The 20,951-nt window shown below is 38.1% G+C and overlaps 1 protein-coding gene across 1 annotated transcript in view; it reads left to right on the top strand.

Moving 5' to 3' along the window:
• The first annotated feature begins 612 nt into the window (after positions 1-612).
• Positions 613-20,951, top strand: part of LOC106072418 (uncharacterized) — a 241,028-nt gene continuing 220,689 nt past the window's right edge. The window contains exon 1 of the mRNA XM_056013467.1: positions 613-831. Coding sequence (XP_055869442.1) covers positions 829-831 — 3 coding nt within the window. The 5' untranslated portion in view covers positions 613-828. The remainder of the gene's footprint in view (positions 832-20,951) is intronic.

Raw genomic sequence — 20,951 nt, 5'->3', positions numbered from 1 at the left:
AGCAGAGCTCTATGGCTCCATCTCTACTCGTCTAGCTCTAAGTATCTTTCAGATCTTGCAAATAGCAGAGCTCTATGGCTCCACCTCTTCTAGTCTAGCTCTAAGCTCTAAGATCATACAGGTAGTGTTTTGCGTTATCTTTTTTTTCAGCCCTAATATTTTCGGCCGCATCGACTTTTATTTCATTTGAGGCCTTCAAATTCACTTCGTCTAAGGCCTCCAATTCATGACCTCTCTATGTCGAAGGTGCCGTCCAATCACACTATTTTTCCATAGCACTGTCTGCAAGAGAGCTCACAGCTCAGCAGCCAAAAGCTGGCTGGAAGAACAAGGCCGGCCCTGGTGGTTAACAGAATAAGTCAAACTTATTTTCTTTTTTTTTTTGCCAAAAGTGTAAACAGCTGAGAACAGTAATATGTAATGTAAATTTTAAAATAGAATGTGTTTGCGTTTTAGACTTTATGTATATCTGTGTATTTATTGAGGGGTTTTATGTGTCTAAATATGTATGTTTAGTTGCATGTATTAGTTTCTAGCAATCTTCGCTTTCTATTCAATCCCAACAGATTTCAACATCATGTTGTTTGATCCACGGATGGATTAAAATTACTTGATCTGTAAGTTGGATATCCATTTCTTGCTGATTGACTGTCATCATCAAATTGAGTTCTGAGACTAATGTTGACTTGATCGCTCTTCAGATATAAGAGATTGGTTTAATCAAAAAGCTAAAATCTTTATTTTGTGATTTCCTTTGGATTATTTGATTTCATTGGATTACTGTAAATACACCTGGATTATCACGTGCTGGACACAGATACGCCGAAAATGGTAAGCCATTTTTGTTTATTTCCAAAATTTTGCAAATATCCCACTGTATCTATAAATCAGGTCTGGGAGTAGGTTTCTGCAAATGATTGGGGCTCAGACTGGGCTTCAAGAATAAAGGGGTGCACCCCTCACCCTTTTTTTTTTTATTTTTCGTTTGTTTTTAATACACATAGAAAGCTCATGTTGCAGGAAATCGTTTGGTGATCAGCCACAGATCTCCATGACATACATGACAGTTTTAGTTCAAGCCTCGTTTGGTGATCAGCTACTTTTGTGGAGGGCCCTTCATTTTCTAATTGTTTTTTTTTTTTTTTACCCTGTTATGGTAAAGCTTGAATAACGTTCTCGTTTGTTATCAGAAAATGTTTTATTTGGTCTAGAATGAAAGGACAGTACAGTCTCTTGTTATATAACACGAAGGAAATTTTATAAAACGTTAATTTAATTTAATGAGGTCAAATCACCGATGGTATCTCCAATTAGGAGAGAATGAGTTAAAATGAATAAGTATTCTTAATGTTTAAAATAACGCTGGATTATTTGTATGCACAATACGTAATATCAGTTAGCACCTCTAGCTATGATATAATAAAATCTTTTTCACTATACTCTCTTTTGAACCAACCAGTATGCATATACATCGCTTCATCTATACAGTGTCCATCAGTGTCCATATATATGGCGAGGCCTTACACTGCAAAAGCACAAGACCATAAAAACTTTTTTTTTTTTTTTCAACATAAAAGGGAGGTAACTCCAACGTCTGCACTTCACACAAAATAAGCTTTTTAAAAAAGTAGATTACGTCCCTTTCATCTCCTATGTGAGATTTGGTGTATTCCTATCTCAATGTCTCCAGAGATATGTTCTAAAAGTATTCTACCCTGTTCACACGTACAGGTGGGTCCAGGTGTGCTTAACAGTTACAACTTTTTCTCATATATAATATTCAGTGCGAAGAAGAAAAAAACTGTGAATTATAGCAGACGACCACCCATCAAATTTTAGCAGACGATAGTTGGGTTCATTTTTTTTTTCTAGATAAACAGATACTTTATGAAATCATTTAAAACCTCTCCCTCCTCGTAGTCTCATCATTCACGTAAATACAACGCTAAGGATAAATACCCCCCACACACACATTTTATTTGCTTTTGGTTCAGGATTTCATTCACGCCACTCACGGTGCCCCCGCAAGCTTAGGTTTTAAAGGTGACTTTGTCCTTTCTGTCCTCCGTTGGGCGCGCTGGTTTATGGTGACCTAATTTCCATCACAAGTCAAACTTCTTATCGTCTGCTACTACGACCTTCGACCTGTATATCTCTACTTATCACTTCAAATCACTTGTACCAGTAGTACGCATAGTTATTTTTCAATGTGCAATAATCAACAAAACAAAAGCAATATCTATAGTCATCTATAATTGTACCTGTGCCAAAGGTTTCCAAACCGAAGGAAATGAGTGACTATACACCTGTTTCACTTACTTCCATTGTGTCTAAATGTTTAGAAAAATTGGTTAAAATGTTTCTTCTGAATGATCTTTGTAATAAGTTAGACCGTTTACAATTTGCTTACCAAAAGGGTATAAACTTTGTCACATGTAAATTAGGAGTGAGTCTGGTGTGAATGTACACTTTGGTTTCTTATAGTTATAATGTTTTTTGTTTGGTGTAATGCACAAATTATAAGACAAATTTCCATACGGATAATAAAGATTATTATTATCATTATTATTATTATTATTATACACTTTTTAAAATTATAGCAGTATCTTCTTTTTAGGCCGAAAATTTCCGAAACTTGAGTACTAGCAAAGATAATATCTACACTCAAGGGCATGTAACAGGTACAAAGCAGAACGGTAGCAGAACCTAGTCTGGTCTAATGCCACCCGCCGGCAGCAGTTCGACAAAGCCCCGAGATGTTAGACATCAAATCAATTAGGACTTCACAGCTTGACCTCTTAAGTACGCCACTCTTCTTTCATTACTGGCTTGAGTGCAAGACGCTGATTGCATTCACTAGGGCACGGCGGTTCTCAAATCCACAAAACACCATCGATTGAAGGGCGCTCATTACGAGAAATATAAATCTATATACCGTAAGGTGCGGGAAAGTTAACTCTTTCTCTCCGCAATTTTTGTACCACATTCTGGTGGAATCGACGTTGGTATCGTTTGTTAGGAGAGAAAGAGTTAAATGAGAGGCCTAAAAGACGTTTTTGAATGGCTCTGAGATTAGAAGAGAGTCACGTGGCCAGCACAACAACCGAATACCTAAACTTTTTCTAAACAAATGACAACAAGGTTCTAGATTAAAAAGTTCTATAAACATTGTCTTAGTTTCACTGAGCAATTGATTAGGCAGCTTATGTTCACCTTCTGAACTAGGTCCGTAAGGTGCGGGAAAGTTGGATGGCTGCCTGGTCGTGCGGTTTGCGCGCTGGACTGTCGTTCGGATTTATCTATGGTCGAGGGTTCAAATCCTTGCCCGCTCCCATCCCCCGTCGTCCTGCGGGAGGTTTGGACTAGGAAGTAAACTATCTTCAAATCTGAAGGAACATCCGAAACATGTAAAACATTTTGCAACATTTTAGGTCAAAATGTAGATAGTCGAACTAGGTCATATCTTAGTTCCGGTTTTTTTTAAAGATGCTCCGAATGATTCTACGCTACTGAAATAGGATTGTATTCAACCAAGACCAAACGTCATAGTGGAACTGAACTCTGACCCGTGACGTGGCAACGAGTTATTGGTCACTACCGGCCCTAGTCAGTGTTAACCCGGTTAACGCGAAAATCTTTTTTTGTTTTGACAAAATGGGCACTCTAAATAAAAAAAGCCTGCAGCATATTTGGCATGGGTGGGTTTGGTCAGTTGCAGATAGGCCTGCTTCTTCTCTCAGCTTTTTTGTTGGTTCGGCGCTCTTTCCCGCTGGTCACTTTTTTTAGCGTCATATCTCTATAACAGTTTATTATATGATCTCTGGAAGTAAAAAAAAAAATGCTGCTAACACCTATGGATACTTCAAACATTTCATATTTCATAACTCGCAATACTAACAGTTTTCTAAGACAAATTTTTACAAGTGCTCATTCTTTCCTAGTGCTATTAGAGCATGAAATGGATTGCCTGAGCTAGCCAGGAAAACCAGTGACTTGGCAGAATTTAAGCCATTGGTTAACATGCATGACTAAATGCATGACGCGTAGGGCGTAATGATCTTCTTTTTTGAAGTAACGTCTGTATTATATAAGATATGGTCTCAATGGCGACTCAATAGCTAACTATGTGTCCCTATTAGTCTCTGACATTAGACGTTTCTGGATTGTTTACTTCATTTTAAAAACATGCCCAACAAATGTATTCGGGAGAAACGTGTGTCATTATTTAGATATCATAATATTTACTATTTTATATAATTGTTGCGACACAGCTATTATACGGCATGTGTGGCCAACCGTGACACATGGTCAAGAGAGTGTACCTGGCCAGTTAGTGGACTGGAGAGGAGTCATGTGTGTGTGCTGTGAACAATGAGAAAAAAAAAACATCTAGTGGATTTGCTTGTGTATACATGTTAGCCTTATGTACATTATAGTACTATTAAATTCTTTGCAATGAAAGACTTAAAGGAAATTGTGACAACACAGTAGTACTATATGATTTATTATCAAATGCACCATAGAATACACTTTGATAATGCATTTGTAATTTTTACTTTCTACAGAAAGTCTTCTATTCGTTTAGACTTTAGAACTGTGACATTCTTACTTTCTACAGAAAGTCTTCTATTTGTTTAGACTTTAGAACTGTGACATTTTTACTTTCTACAGAAAGTCTTCTATTTGTTTAGTCTTTAGAACTGTGACATTTTTACTTTCTACAGAAAGTCTTCTACAGGGCCGGACTTAGGACCCGCACTTCACAGGCCCCGCGCTAATTCTAGGTGTAAATAATTACATTTAAAACATAACTTATATATAATGTATAATATATATAACATGTTTTGTGCAGCTTCCTGGTTATCCAGGGGCTAGTGGAAATCTCTTGCAATTGCAAAATATGCCAAAAGGTTCATGAAATCTCCTGAAATTAAAAATCTCCTGAAAACTCACTAAAATCACTTGAAAAATAGAGATAACTGTCATTTTGGGGTGCCAATCCTACGCGCAATTAAAACAATAAAACGGCATCGTCAGCTTTCGTTTAATAAAAATTTATTGCAAAGACGAATGTATTTTATAATATGAAATCTTAATGTTGACATTATGCTTATCCCTACCCTGACTAGGCCCCGCGCAGTTCGTTTCGAATAGGGCCCCGCAATAGCTAGGACCGGCCCTGGACTCTTCTATTGTCTAGACATTAGAACTGGGAAATATTCCTTCACCTTCATAAGTCTCTTGGTTTCCTTTGACTGTTGAGGTACCAGACGTTATCATTTGAGAGCCTCTCTCCAATCCTCTCTGTCTTTTGCAATTCTTTGCCATTGTCTTCCCGTCACTTCTTCACTGTCTGCCTCTCCCAAAAGACAGCTCCCTCTAACTAGGACCCTTTCGGAAATCTGATTGAGACTCAGTGGTCTAAATCCCATCTATAGCTCACCTAATTACCTGTTTTCACCCAGTTTACTATCTCTCTTTGATTGTCCGCATTCCTAGACGGTTTGTTTACCGAGTAAACATCAAACACAATATCATTTTCGTTTACAGAAACAAATAAATAGACAAAGAGAACAAAAAAAAAAAAAAAATCACAAAGATTGTTACCGAAAAAAAGTTGTGAAAAAATTAATGGGAGGTAATTCAATTTATCTTGTTTGTTTTTTTTATGAATACTACAGTTCGCTTGCTGTTAGCATAGTTATTTCCCCTTGATCGCGCGTGCCGAGGTGAGGGTGAGTATCAGGCCTGAAGACGTGAGAAAATGCTTTTTGAGGGTCTGTTGTGCTCACATATTTGATAGATGAGTTTGTTGCAATCTTCAGTCAGAGGTTCTCATTCTGTCGAGTGCGCGTGTTGCAATCAATTCGTGCTACATTTTGAAATTGGATTTGTCCCCCCCTTGGTGTGTTATTAATAGAACTATTCGTTCTTTATATATTTGTAGCTGGAATCGAACACAATTTTAAATTATATAACACTAATTTATGCTACGTTTATTCTAATCAAGTTTGTTTTTCAAGCTGAAATGTTTCAACTAGACATTTTGTATTTCAACTAGACATATTGTATTTCAACTAGACATATCGTATTTCTACTAGACATATCATATTTCTACTAGACATATTGTATTTCAACTAGAAATATTGTGTTTCTACTAGACATATTGTATTTCTACTAGACATATTGTGTTTCTACTAGACATATTGTATTTCAACTAGACATATTGTATTTCTACTAGACATATTGTGTTTCTACTAGACATATTGTATTTCAACTAGACATATTGTATTTCAACTAGACATATTGTATTTCAACTAGACATATCGTATTTCTACTAGACATATTGTGTTTCTACTAGACAAATTGTATTTCAACTAGACATATTGTATTTCAACTAGACATATTGTATTTCAACTAGACATATCATATTTCTACTAGACATATTGTATTTCAACTAGACATATTGTATTTCAACTAGACATATCGTATTTCTACTAGACATATTGTGTTTCTACTAGACATATTGTATTTCAACTAGACATATTGTATTTCAACTAGACATATTGTATTTCAACTAGACATATTGTATTTCAACTAGACATATTATGATGTTTCAACTAGACATTTTGTGATGTTTCAACTAGACATATTCTTATTTTTTTACTAGATATATTGTGATGTTTCAACTAGACATATTGTGTTGTTTCAACTAGGCATATTGTGTTGTTTCAACTAGGCATATTGTGTTGTTTCAACTAGGCATAATGTGATAATTTAACTAAACATATTGTGATGTTTGATCTAGTCCTAATAAATCCCGTAGTTAAAATCCTATTCCTCACTAAGATCGGAACCCGAGATCCCTAAACCCAGCCGCTTAACCACTCAGCCACCTCGGCCCGCAGAATGACTTAACACAAAAGGAAACATTAGGACCCTTCTTTACAATTACGCTTTTATGTTGTTGTTTTTTCTTGCTTGCCTCTATTGTTCTAGGATTCCATCTCGTCTCTATTAGTTACCAATCATTACAGAAGACCTGAACACTGACCTGCAACGTCACAACCTGTGGGCAGTTTAGACCAATAGCTCTCTGCCACCTCATAGGTCTGTACGACGAGCTATTGGTCTTAGTTGCCCACAGGTTGTGACGACGCAGGTCAGTGTTCAGGCCATCTGTAACTACTGGCCTCGTCTCTACAGCGTGATCATCTGTTGTTGGTGCAGAGATTTTTTTTATAATAAACCAATGTCAAGGACGCTAAATTGAACTTGGCCGTTCCCAGCTCAATGAAAAGAATTAGCTTCAATATATATATCAAACACCTAGCTTAGATCATTGTATGAACTTCTGTTAAGTATCACTAGTAAGTTGGGCTTTTTGTTTTTTAAGTTTTAAGTCATAAAGTGAAAACCTAGTGCTTCTTTTATATTGAAATTATTTTAGCCTCTAAACCGAAATGATTAGATAATTCTAAGAAGATTCAGTGTTTCTAAAATAAGCACAAAATAATTACCGTAAACCTTCTCAACACTTTATTTTGTACACCAACAAAAAGTAAGTTGTTTATGTTTTTTTTCCGGCATAAATGAGAATCACTTATAGAATTATTTTTTTTATTGAAAGTATCGAGAGACGAACTCCACATTTATGACCACATCTTTGAGAATTAATAAAGACCACATATCTAAGACTATCAAAACTTTTCCAAAATTGAATGTACTATAATAATTTATTATTATAATGATAAATATCGCATCAACAGATACATTGTTTTTTAAATTGTTGTAATCGATACTGGTCTCCTTTTTTCTTTAACTTTGTTATATTAGATTTCCTCCATTTAAAGAGAAAACAAAATTATTCCATATAAAAGTGTTTTGAGTTTTCATTACCTGAGTCTACTTAATAAATATGTGAGAACCGCTTTTACCCGGACAGGTAGAATGAGTGAATCATCCAGATGATTTCAGATACATTCAAAGAAAACATTACGGGGTTTTTTTTATATATATATCTTACCATTGTGTAGAGGGCAAGGTGAGAAAGGGGCGTTAGGTGAGATGTGGGGCGCTGTGAGGGAAATGGGGCGCTGGGCACGTGAATCTATACGCTATTTGCTTTACAGCACACTTTCTCAATTATGTAATCCCCAAAATATTTTCATGGTTCAAGACACGAGGCAGAGTTACCCCATATGTTTGAATTCCTTTTGCAAGATGGGGGGCGCACTAGCTAGATGGGGCGCATACTCTAGTTCGGATGCACATAGGTAGGGGGCATAGGCGCTAGATGGGGCGCATGGACTTGATTGTACGAATGGGGCTTTATTATATGCTGCATCAGATAAATAGATTGCATTGGCGAGATTAAATGCCTTGGGCTCGATAGGGCGCTTGGACTAGATGGGGCTCACCTGCTAGATAAGGAGCATAGGCTAGCAAGATTTGATGCCCTCTTTGTTGGTCTCGCACTAACCCCTCATGTCTCGTTGCTTCTCTGTGGTTTCACTCGATATCTCTGAGCCTGCTTACTGAAACCTTTCCCCCGGGCACCTTATTGCAGACGTGAACTTAAAAGCCCAAACTGGACAACCATTTTCGTTCAGTCTATAGCATAACTTAAGTCTAACCCTGATTTTTACTTCACATCTTTTGTAAAAGCAAAGATGAGTCGCTGTGATCGCCGTATGACATTGTCGTCTGCCACTGATCCAAGAAAATCGAAAACATAACATCTGCCCCATGGACTCATTAAGACAGAAATATTATTTTTTTGTTCCAATTGTATACATAAACCTATGCACCAGTTTTAAGAATGTAAACAAAGTTATAAAAATAGCTTCATGACAAATTAACATCACATGCCCAAACAATTATCATCTATGACTGAGTGATGTATATTGTGTTGTACTTAAAAACAGTCACAATAGGAACTCATGCTTGTCAGCTGGTAAATGCACCAACAAAAACAATTATCATTTCGTTTCTCGGAATTTTTGGGCTTCCATAGAAACCAAAGACAGTTCCTTTCGAAAGAATCCCAGTTTCAAAGACCTAGTTAGTGTGTACGTACATGTGTCTACCACAGAGGACAATAGACAACCAAATGACCGTCAAGTTTGAACAATATCTGGACGATGTTAATTTCAATTGTTTTGTCTTGAGTGTTTTTGGCCATGTCAACTCTTCAACAGAATTTTTTTTTTAAGTTTATGTTTTTGGACATAAAATCATTTACAATAGAAATTCAGCTAGTAAACGTACCAACAGAAACATTTCTAATTATGTTTCTCGGAATTTCTTGGCTTCCAGGCTTCCATAGAAACTAAAGAAAGTTACTTTCAATAGAATCCCAATGTCAGGACTTCGCTCGTTTGGCATGTTAGCACATGTATGATTCGTTTGTCTACGACAGAGAAAAAAAGACAACCTAATGAGCATGAAGTTTGAACTATTTCTGAACAATTTCTGAACTCTGAACAATGTTAACCTAAATTGTTGTGAAAACATGGTATTTTATTGTTTTTTTCTTGTGTGTGTTTTTGACAATGTAATCTTCTACTGATTTTGTAAGAAAATATCCCGAGAACAAAAAAAAATGTATCTGCATCTAGGCAACCAAAATTGCAATACGCTTCAACTGAATGGGTTAAGGTGACTTGATCAGGACTATTTAACAGTCCTTGACATATCTTCCTAGGAGCGACTTTGAACAATTAGTCCCTTCGGTAGGTGTGTTGATGATCCCCCATCTTGCGACAAGTAGAACCAGAATCTATAGGTTATATAGAATCTACGTAATCTAAATTTTAGTTTTAGATCTAGATCTAGATTATATTTTACGTAGCTTATCCCCCCTCCCCCTCTTTTTTTTCTGAGCCTCGCTCTCTGTCACCGCGAAAGTTACTTGGGGTAACTCTAGTCCGACTTGCAGAAATCAAAGAGTTATCTTTCCATGACTTTTTCATCGTGGTGTCCCGCATGGTTGGGCCACGAAGAGAATTATTTATAGATAGAAGGCTTTACCGGCATACAATGCAATACACTTTAAAAACAGTCTCGTGTCATAAAACTCTCGAAAGACTTTGACTTTCAATGATCACGTGGGGTCTGCTGTCTGCTTTGAGTGTGTGTCTTAAAATAGAATGATCAGATCCTAGTGCCATTAATGCAACCTTCAGATGGACAACAGCTTTGGGTTAGAGGGTGGAGACAAAAGGCCCTGGAGAGATCTGAATGGAGGGATGTGTTGAAGCAGGCCAGAGCCCTTCGTGGGCTGTAGCGCCACTGGGATGGACGGATTCATCCAACCTTAAAACTGTCGTGTGATAACAAACGACGTCTGCTAAGTTTTCATGGACGTGTTCCAATCATGTGTACAGTGTACAGTTCGAAGTATTTCTGTGGCTGGTGCGCGCGACAGTTCATCAGGTTCTAAAGTGCAAGAAAGGAAATGTGTGTGTGTGTGGATGCGTGTCTGTGTGTGTGGATGTGTGTGTGGATGTATGTGTGTGTGTGTGGAACCACGCACTTCACGACCTCGTTATTTAAAATGAAAGGATAGAAAGTATTAGTAAAAGAATCCAGAATTTTCTTGTTCAGCTTTGCTGGATTACGCAGAGTTTTACACTAATTGGTACTGGGAGATTTAGTTTGAAAGTGCAACAATTTTATGTTTTTCAAACGGCACTTAACGAACTTTTAGAGAAACCGTGAGTTTAGATTTTGTTTGGTAAGATTGACAAGGTGAGCAGACGACAAAAAAAAAATATGAACAAGAAACAAAAAGGTGAACAAAAACCAGAAAGCGTCCTTTAGTTAGCTCATAATTAAGTCATATAGAAGTGCTGGGATCAAATCTTGTTTATACGACTAATTTCAGATTTCTTCCACGACCCTAAACATGCCATAAATAGATAAGTCACTCAGATAAACATTTGTTCCGGAAGGCGTCCTTGTCATGCGGTATGCACTTCGGGATGTCATTACAATGGCACCGAGTTTAAACCCTGCCCCCCCCCTCCTTTGCCATTTTAAAAGAGAAAGAAGAAGAAAAGTTGTAAATAAATATTTCCTAGTTTCGTCACTTTTATTATCAGGTAGTGTCGTCAATGTGATGATTTATTTAGAACCGTATCAATCTACTTACAATGAATTTATACAAAGTTTTTATCGATATCGCCGTACCACTGTCACATAATTTAAGAAAAACTGAGATAGAATAACAAAGAAAATATGGGAACCTAGGCTTGGAGATTAAGCGTCTATGGAAGTTGTCCAAAATAACAATATGCCCCATTGTTATATCAACCGAGGGGATAATAACAACTGACCTCACAGACACCTTCAAGGCCCTTAACATTCCTAGGAACATCTTCGTTGCCTGTCAGAGGGCGGTACTGCTGCAGACCTGCCACATCATCAGAAAATTCCTCAGTGGAAACTGTTAAAAGAACTACGATGAATTTTGTTTCTCTTTAGCGAAACTCGACCCTGGCTTCGCCAGAGAATGAATACTCGCTCTTTTATAATATAATAATAATAATAGGTCTTCCCGTGATCAAAGATGAGCACCATTCTATTCCCATAAATTCGAAGGCTATGCAATTCTATCTTCGCCTTGAGCAGCCGACCAAACACAATGCATAGGAAGGTCTGGTCTGTTGCAGAATTGCTCGCTTTGATGATTCTCAGCTTTTCTAAAAATTCTGTTTTCTTCGCTGTTGGCTGATAGACTTGTCTACAAACATTTACAGCTTTGAACCACAGGGGAGACATATATATATTTGTAAGGTCACACGTATCGAATAAAGTCTATTATAAGCATAAATATATCTATAACGATTGATGATTCAAGACAGTTGACATCTGTGGGTTGAACCACAACGGCGACAGAAGGACTAGAGTTACTGTAAATTTGTTACTCGGCGACAGACGGACTATAGTTACTGTAACTTTGTTGCTCGTAGGATTAAAGAAAATACACAACAAGGTGTTACTTAAATGAAAACATTTTATCTATTGATTCGAACCCGTACTCACCCCGCTTCCCTCCCCATCACTATCCCCCACCCCCCTTGGCGGGGACCTTCATTGATAATACTCCAGGTGTCGCCACATTCCGAACGGTCATGGCGCCGCTCCGGCGGAAATGGATAGCCGTTTAATCCCTCGACCCACATCCTAGGGATGTATCGGGCGACTTAGCCTGAGTGGGCGCTAATGCTTAGGGCGTGAGAGGGCGGAGGGGGTCTGTACTTAAGGGAGTGTGTGAGTCGATATATCTTCGAGGTAGGTACGTGTGATAATGTCACCACATTCATCTTCTCTCTAAGTAGTGTGTGCGACCTCCCTTTGAGATAGCAAACGTATCCGACGCTGAGAGAATGACTTCTTCATTGTGCTATTGCGACTAATTTTTGCTTAGATAACATAAAGATAAGAAGATAAAATAACAAATTATTCAATTAATTAGTGGTAATAATTATGTTTTATATAGAAAGGGGAGATAAATCTTGCAGTACTGTTGGATACAACAGTAACTGTGCGGTTCTTTCACTTCAATAAGCTTTGTTCTGTTTAAAGAAGTTTTTACATTTTGCTTGTTTTGTCGCAGAAATTGGGTTATAATAAAAAAAAATTTTTGAATTGGTCAGTAAGCTACTTGTACATTGGCTGTGGACCACGTACATTTGCATTGGTCAGCTACTTGTACATTGACTGTGGACCACGTACATTTGCATTGGTCAGCTACTTGTACATTTGCTGTGGACCACGTACATTTGCATTGGTCAGCTACTTGTACATTGACTGTGGACCACGTACATTTGCATTGGTCAGCTACTTGTACATTGGCTGTGGACCACGTACATTTGCATTGGTCAGCTACTTGTACATTGGCTGTGGACCACGTACATTTGCATTGGTCAGCTACTTGTACATTGGCTGTGGACCACGTACATTTGCATTGGTCAGCTACTTGTACATTGGCTGTGGACCACGTACATTTGCATTGGTCAGCTACTTGTACATTGGCTGTGGACCACGTACATTTGCATTGGTCAGCTACTTGTACATTGGCTGTGGACCACGTACATTTGCATTGGTCAGCTACTTGTACATTTGCTGTGGACAACGTACATTTGGATTGGTCAGCTACTGGTACATTTGCTGTGGGCCACGTACATTTGGATTGGTCAGTTAGCTACTTGTACATTTGCTGTGGACAACGTACATTTGGATTGGTCAGCTACTTGTACATTCGCTGTGGGCCACGTACATTTGGATTGGTCAGTTAGCTACTTGTACATTGGCTGTGGACAACGTACATTTGGGTTGGTCAGCTACTTGTACATTGGCTGTGGACCACGTACATTTGCATTGGTCAGCTACTTGTACATTGACTGTGGACCACGTACATTTGGATTGGTCAGCTACTTGTACATTGGCTGTGGACCACGTACATTTGCATTGGTCAGCTACTTGTACATTGGCTGTGGACCACGTACACTTCCAACAGTCTTGTCACAGATCGCTCCACCACCAAAAAACATGCCCAACGGAACCGAGCCTCGGTGACTTCATTCCGCATTGTGGACAGGGCCGGCCTTAGTCATAGGCAAACTAGGCAGCAGCCTAAGGCCTCCGATTGTTTTTTTGTTTTAAACTTAATTTGGGGCCACGAAACTCACTTCGCCTGGGGCTTCCTGTTATCCAATTGTGGGCAAGATTCAAGCGGTTGGGTAGAAGCGTAAACACGAGGCAGGATCTTGCCTGCAGGGCGTAGTTTCGGGCAGGACTGTGTTAGCGTGATAATACGAGATCTCCTTTGAATGATGGATCCACAAAACTTACAAATTATAGCAGATCAATTCACAACGAACAGAATTGGTGAGAACAGTGAGAAAAGGTTCTCAAAATATCGTAGCGGGTCAAATTAATTATGCGGTGCGGTGGCTGAGTAATAACGCGCTCTGCTTCCGAACCGAAAATTCTCGGGTTTGAATCTCGGTGAAGGCTGCGGATTTTCGGTTTCGGGATTCTAAGCACGCCCATGAGTCCACCCAAATCTAATGGGTACCTAAGATTAATTGAGGAAAGTATAGTCGGTTGGCTGTTTTGCTAGCCACATGACACCTGGCGCGTTAAACGTTGGCCGAAGAAGCAGATGACCATTACATTATCTGCCCCAATAGATCGCAGGGTCTGAAAGAGTTGCATACACGTTTTACCTTTTCACTCTCTCTGTCAGAGTGTTACAAGGTCCCGGTCAGAGTGTTACAAGGTCCCGGTCAGAGTGTTACAAGTTTCCGGTCAGAGTGTTACAAGGTCCCGGTCAGAGTGTTACAAGGTCCCGGTCAGAGTGCTCAGTGTTACAAGGTCATATGTCGTCATCGAGAAGTACATAGAAGTCAAATTCAAAAAGCGCTGGTTGTGAGTGTGTATGTGTTTCGTGTGTGGATGTTCGTATTTGCATCTATGTTGTACAGGAGTTACGCTGAGGTTGTCGATTGTAGTCAAACTGAATTTCCATTTGATTGGACCAATAAAAATTATCTTTTGTTATCCTATCTAGATAGGCCTCTGTCAATGCGTGCGTAATTAGGTACTTACTCTGTTTTATTGTTATACCCTAATAGCCAAACGTTTCAGCTCATCTCTGAACTCACTCCTTTCATCTTCTAGTGGTCACTTGTTATATCCCGTTACTCACTTAGACACACACACACACACACAAGAACACACACACACACATATGTACCTACACATATGTCTGAGGGCGGGAACTAAGTGGGGGGGGGGAAATCACCAATGATTAGAAACCTTTTGCACTAAGTCGTACAGACAATGCCTAGTATAAGTGTCAACGGTAGCGGTGAAGTCCTAGATCTCATGGGTCGATCAGCGGAGCATAGTTCGCATAGTTTAGACTTTTTTCTTTCTTTCTTTCAATTGTGGCGTTAATGTTTTTATTGACACGTTTGAATGACAGGTGTGGAAGGGGCGTGGTGGAAGTCGCCACAGTGTAAACTATACCAATACAGTTGTATACGTAAGGTAGCTAATAAACAACTATAACGACCAATGAAAAAATAAAATTGTCGAACTTTTTGTAAGTACAGAAAATGTAGGCTGTCGATCTATTTAAAGTTTATTTTAGAATTTATGTCATTTTAAATAATGAATGGTTGATGTGTGGCATAAACAGCTTGACCACGCAACAAAGGAGCTCCAATTCAAATACCGACCCAGCAGAGTTGTGTTTGCTGATTACGTAAAGGCAGCACGGAAACCTTCTTCCAGATACCCCCCTCCCCACACTGGTCCGCAAAAGAGATTGGACATAGCGCACTCAGGATGTTATAAGGTTAAACCATAGACATAAATAAATATAGACTGGCAGATAAAAGAGTTTTATGAAACGAAAATTTGTGACTTGCAATTTTGTGTACTTTATTATACAGCATTTATGAGCAGTATAAAAGTTAAGTATTCATATCTATTTCAGCCATAACCTATATAAGTATTACATTATTTTCACTAGTGTTTTTTTTTTAATCTCTAAGAATGAAGATCATGCAATTTTTCAACATTCGGAAATCCGAATACAATAGATGTACATGTTTTCAAGTTACATGAAGTTACTTCCTTCGGCCAGTCTATATTTATTTATGTCTATGGGTTAAACATTTTGCGCTTTATAAAAGCAATTTAAAAAAAATATGCACACAATAATAACGTACGAACACAACATATAACACGAGAAAATCTTTAAACTGGTCTTCAAGTAAGAAGTGCACTAACCGGCTACCCTGGTGTTTCAATCCTGATACTTAATTTTAAAGTAATTTTAAACGACCAATTTTTCTTTTTAAATATAGAAGAAGAAGAGGGTGGGGGGGGGGTGTCCGAAAGAAAGCTGTTTTTGTTTTGTTTGTTTTGTTTTTGTCTGAAGCAGAGATTTGAGACTGTAGGTGTATTACTCTTTGCTACTATCTGTGTGATATATAGTCCCACGGCGTTTGCTAGGTGACGCCTGATGGCCCTGGTTGTCCAATGGACCTCATTCACCAATCGTAAACAAACAACATTTAGCCACGTGATTCTATATATCGCCTATACAAATTCTGTAATCCATAGAGGCTGTCGCGTGATACGTATTTTTCATTGTTTTATCGATATTATGACGTTGCTAAATGTGTTTATTTACGATTGGTGAATGAGGTCCATCCGACTTGAGCGCCATGCAGCCGCAACTAGACTTCACATGCTGGCGGTGGACTGAGACCATAGTTTCACCAGATACTAGCTCTGGCTGACCCTCACCTGGTTTGGCCCCGTCAGTCGAGACGGTTTGCCGGGGTGTGGCCGTTACCGCATGCAGACTACTGTTGAAGCCACGGTGAGAGCTGGGCTCTGAGTGAAGACCAAGGTCAATGAGCTGCCCAGAGAGCCCGACTGCCCAGTTGACAGAGTTACTCCTCCTCCTACAGAACACCATACACCCACTGATTCCATTTAAAATAAAGGTGTAATAAGATGTCTGACGAATTCATTTGAGCATGTGTCGGCTGTATGTCTAACAACAAGGACGTGTGTGTATGTGTTGTTCTAGATGTGTAGTTCTACATGTGTAGTTCTAGAATAGATTCGTACTTTTACATGAGTGATTCTAAATGTGCATTTGAGATGTTTAGATCTAGACGTGTAGTTAAAAATGTCTAGTTTTAGATTTGTACTTGTGGATGTCTAGTTTTAGATTTGTACTTGTGGATGTCTAGTTTTAGATTTGTACTTGTGGGTGTCTAGTTTTAGATTTGTACTTGTGGATGTCTAGTTTTAGATTTGTACTTGTGGGTGTCTAGTTTTAGATTTGTACTTGTGGATGTCTAGTTTTAGATTTGTACTTGTGGATGTCTAGTTTTAGATTTGTACTTGTGGATGTCTAGTTTTAGATTTGTACTTGTGGATGTCTAGTTTTAGATGTGTACTTGTGGATGTCTAGTTTTAGATTTGTACTTGTGGATGTCTAGTTTTAGATGTGTACTTGTGGATGTCTAGTTTTAGATTTGTACTTGTGGATGTCTAGGTTTAGACTTGTACTTGTGAATGTCTAGGTTTAGATTTGTACTTGTGGATGTCTAGTTTTAGATTTGTACTTGTGGATGTCTAGTTTTAGATTTGTACTTGTGGATGTCTAGGTTTAGATTTGCACTTGTGGATGTCTAGTTTTAGATTTGCACTTGTGGATGTCTAGTTTTAGATTTGCACTTGTGGATGTCTAGTTTTAGATTTGTACTTGAGGATGTCTAGTTTTAGATTTGTACTTGTGGATGTCTAGTTTTAGATATGTACTTGTGGATGTCTAGTTTAAGATTTGTACTTGTGGATGTCTAGTTTTAGATTTGCACTTGTGGATGTCTAGTTTTAGATTTGCACTTGTGGATGTCTAGTTTTAGATTTGTACTTGAGGATGTCTAGTTTTAGATTTGTACTTGTGGATGTCTAGTTTTAGATATGTACTTGTGGATGTCTAGTTTAAGATTTGTACTTGTGGATGTCTAGTTTTAGATTTGTACTTGTGGATGTCTAGTTTTAGATTTGTACTTGTGGATGTCTAGTTTTAGATTTGTACTTGTGGATGTCTAGTTTAAGATTTGTACTTGTGGATGTCTAGTTTTAGATTTGTACTTGTGGATGTCTAGTTTTAGATTTGTACTTGTGGATGTCTAGTTTTAGATTTGTACTTGTGGATGTCTAGTTCTAGACATGTAGGCTACTTGTGGGCGTGTAGTTGTTACTAAATCGTCAAAGAGTGTTGACTTTTCTGAAAGACAGAAAGAGGACATCTCATGACCTTTTATCTAAGTATCCCGCAGCTCTAGTATTGATTATGTAAAGTAGCATACAACAGTAGCCAACCAAGGGCAGATGTGGCAAAGAAGGCAGCATTTTACATTTCCCCTCATTAAAAAGTTTGAGATTCGTTATTGTAAAGCAGGGGTTCTCAGCCTGTGGTTCGCGACCACCTTGGGGGTCGATTGACGATTTGCCAGGGGTCACCAAAGACCATCTAAAAAATTAATTGTTTCTGTCTATTCTTCTATTGCTGTGTGTGTTTGCCGGTGGGGGGGGGGTCGCGGCAGAGTGAGGGATCGTAAAAAGGGGTCGCCGAGCATAAAAGGTTGAGAACCGCTGTTGTAAAGGATTTATTGTATTGGTTTAGTTTGTTTGGACTGAGATTTAATTTTCCGTGCAAAGTAAACAATTAGGTTTGTATCCAAATCTTTTTGCTTGTCATACTAGCTTGTACCCCCTGTTTTACATCTGTTGTTTTTTGTTGTTGTTGTTGTTTTTTAATAGCGATACATGATTGTTATCTGATCCTACATTCTTGGACATTTCTCTTCCAGAACGTTTCCGTCGTAACGCTAACTCTATTTTCTGACCTTTATATTTATGTCGCTTCATAAAGCTCACTTCATAATACATATTCAGAGTCGACATGGGGACATTGTGTTTATACGGAAGATTTGCTGCCTTGGGCGTGACTACTCTCTCGCCGTCTATAATCTGCCCAAATGTGTTTCCCTACTTTACGTAGTGGATAAAAACAAGCACTTTCTTGGGTGAACTTTTAAAAGTGCTGCGCCGCCATTATAAATAACAGTCACACACACACACTCACAAGCACACATACATACAAACACCGGGCGAAAAATAGCGAGAATTCGGCCCAAAATAGCTTCAGAGAAAGTCCAGCAATATGCTCTGTGTCACAAGCGGATTCGTGGAATTCCGAGAACAATCCAGGGATGCTTTGGCAGCGAGGTACCAGCCTAATGCTAATATTCGCAGAATTTAGGTCAACTATATGTGGCCTGTTTGATTTCAACCCAAGACCTATTTGGCACAAGCATTAAGAAGCAATTACCTTATCTATCTATCTATCTATCTATCTATCTATCTATCTATCTATCTATCTATCTATCTATCTCTCTATCTCTCTATCTATCTATCTATCTATCTATCTATCTATCTATCTATCTGTCTGTCTGTCTGTCTGTCTGTCTGTCTGTCTATCTATCTATCTATATGTCTGTCTATCTATCTATATGTCTATCTATTTATCTATCTATCTATCTATCTATCTATCTATCTATCTATCTATCTATATGTCTGTCTGTCTAACTATATGAAAAAAATTAAAAGAATATCTCGCAATGTTTCGGTTTGGGTAATCTTTGAAATAAACACATACATGTAAGCATCTATTTTAGGAAGTCCAAAGTAATTGACGTAATGTATTGTGGGTTGTTAAGAAAATTTATGAAAAAAGTAAAAAGTTAATAAGACATGGAGAGATTTTTGTTGGAAAATAATAATATTTTTTTTACAGAAGGAAAAGTTTTGTTTGTTTGTTGTTTTTCTTTTTAGTATTTACAAAAAAAAAGTAATTAGGGAGAATGAAAACAAAATATTGGCATAGAACACAGACTTCTGTAAACCACAAATCGAAATAAAGATACAAACTTTTGTATTACTAATTAAAAGACTAAATATGTTGGTGGTTTGTTTTTTTCATCTGCATCGCTTTGTTTAGTTCATGCACTAAATTTCATCACCAAACAATTTGCAGTACTGACTTTCTCAAAGTGTTACACGCAGGTAATTCTAATATTATGAGAATGTGTTTGTAACATTATAAGGATGTACTGGTTACATTATAAGCACCACTCTTGTGTAGTGATGAAATAGACCAAAGGAGTTAAATCATAAATAGCAGGTAAAAAAGATGTTAAAAATGTGAAATTAAGATCATTAACCCAGTTGTACAGTTGCATGTCCCTTAGAGAGCCCCACGGCTTATCACTGTATGTCCCCCAGAGAGCCCCCCTCCCACACACACACACACACGATCAACACTTCTAATCGTACCGATATCTCGCTTAAAAGTTTTGGTTTGCAGTCCTTTTCAGTGACAAAAATGTTTCCAAGTGGCCCCCCATTGAGTTCAGACAGACAACGTGCTTCCATACATTGAAGAAGAACGTTAATTAAGACTCAAGTTTTTATTTCTTCTGCGTGTACACAAATGTCTAATTATTTTCAGCCACATCAATATATCTCCAAAGCTTTAATCTTATAAGTGTGTCTGTGTTAGCGAATTGTGTGTGTGTGTGAGAGAGAGAGAAAGGACATAATTTCGCTGTATGAATAAATTTTTTTTAGCGTTCTTTAATAATTCAAAAGGACCTTCAGGCCTACTTCTGACCTGTAAGTCAAAAACTGGATTACTCAGCAAACATTACACCAACTGACCTTTTCAGAAATGAAATTTGCCCCCCCCCCAAAAAAAAAAATACACATAATAAAATAAAAGACTAGCGTTCTTTGTCAGATCGCCATCAAGCATTTTAGCACCCCAGTGTGAAATGGGCCTAAATTAATGCGCAACGCTTTGAAGTTAACCTTGAATTAGGACAGCGATAAAATCTGGCATGCACATGGACTTTTGTCGCTTGCTTTTTGTTTCCCGCGCGAATCGATCCATTGTCACAATGTCTGATGACTTGCCAGTTTGAATTGTTCTTGTCAAATAAATAATGCGGTACAATTTTCTCGCGTGCAGTGTCACAGAGGTGAAGGGTTAAAGAAGCTCCACGGGTCAATGATTCATGAACCCTCGTCCATATAGATCTACATGTTGTTAGAGCCTCCACAACTAGGTATTATATTTCAGATGATATTCCGATGTGGGAATTAGCAGGTATACATCGGTAATTATTTGAAGATCATTCTTTCTTTTAACTAAAAAAAATTCTGCTAGATAGTCATTTGAAGCTTTAAAAAAATGTGGAGAGACTAAGGCAGACATTCAGACGAATGGTCCTCTTGGTTATATTGACATTCCACCATTCTTCTATTTTTGGAGTAACGTCTGT

This window comes from Biomphalaria glabrata, chromosome 16 (genome assembly GCF_947242115.1).
Source record: "Biomphalaria glabrata chromosome 16, xgBioGlab47.1, whole genome shotgun sequence".
NCBI lineage: Eukaryota > Metazoa > Mollusca > Gastropoda > Planorbidae > Biomphalaria > Biomphalaria glabrata.
This window is presented reverse-complemented; position numbering and strand designations above follow the sequence as displayed.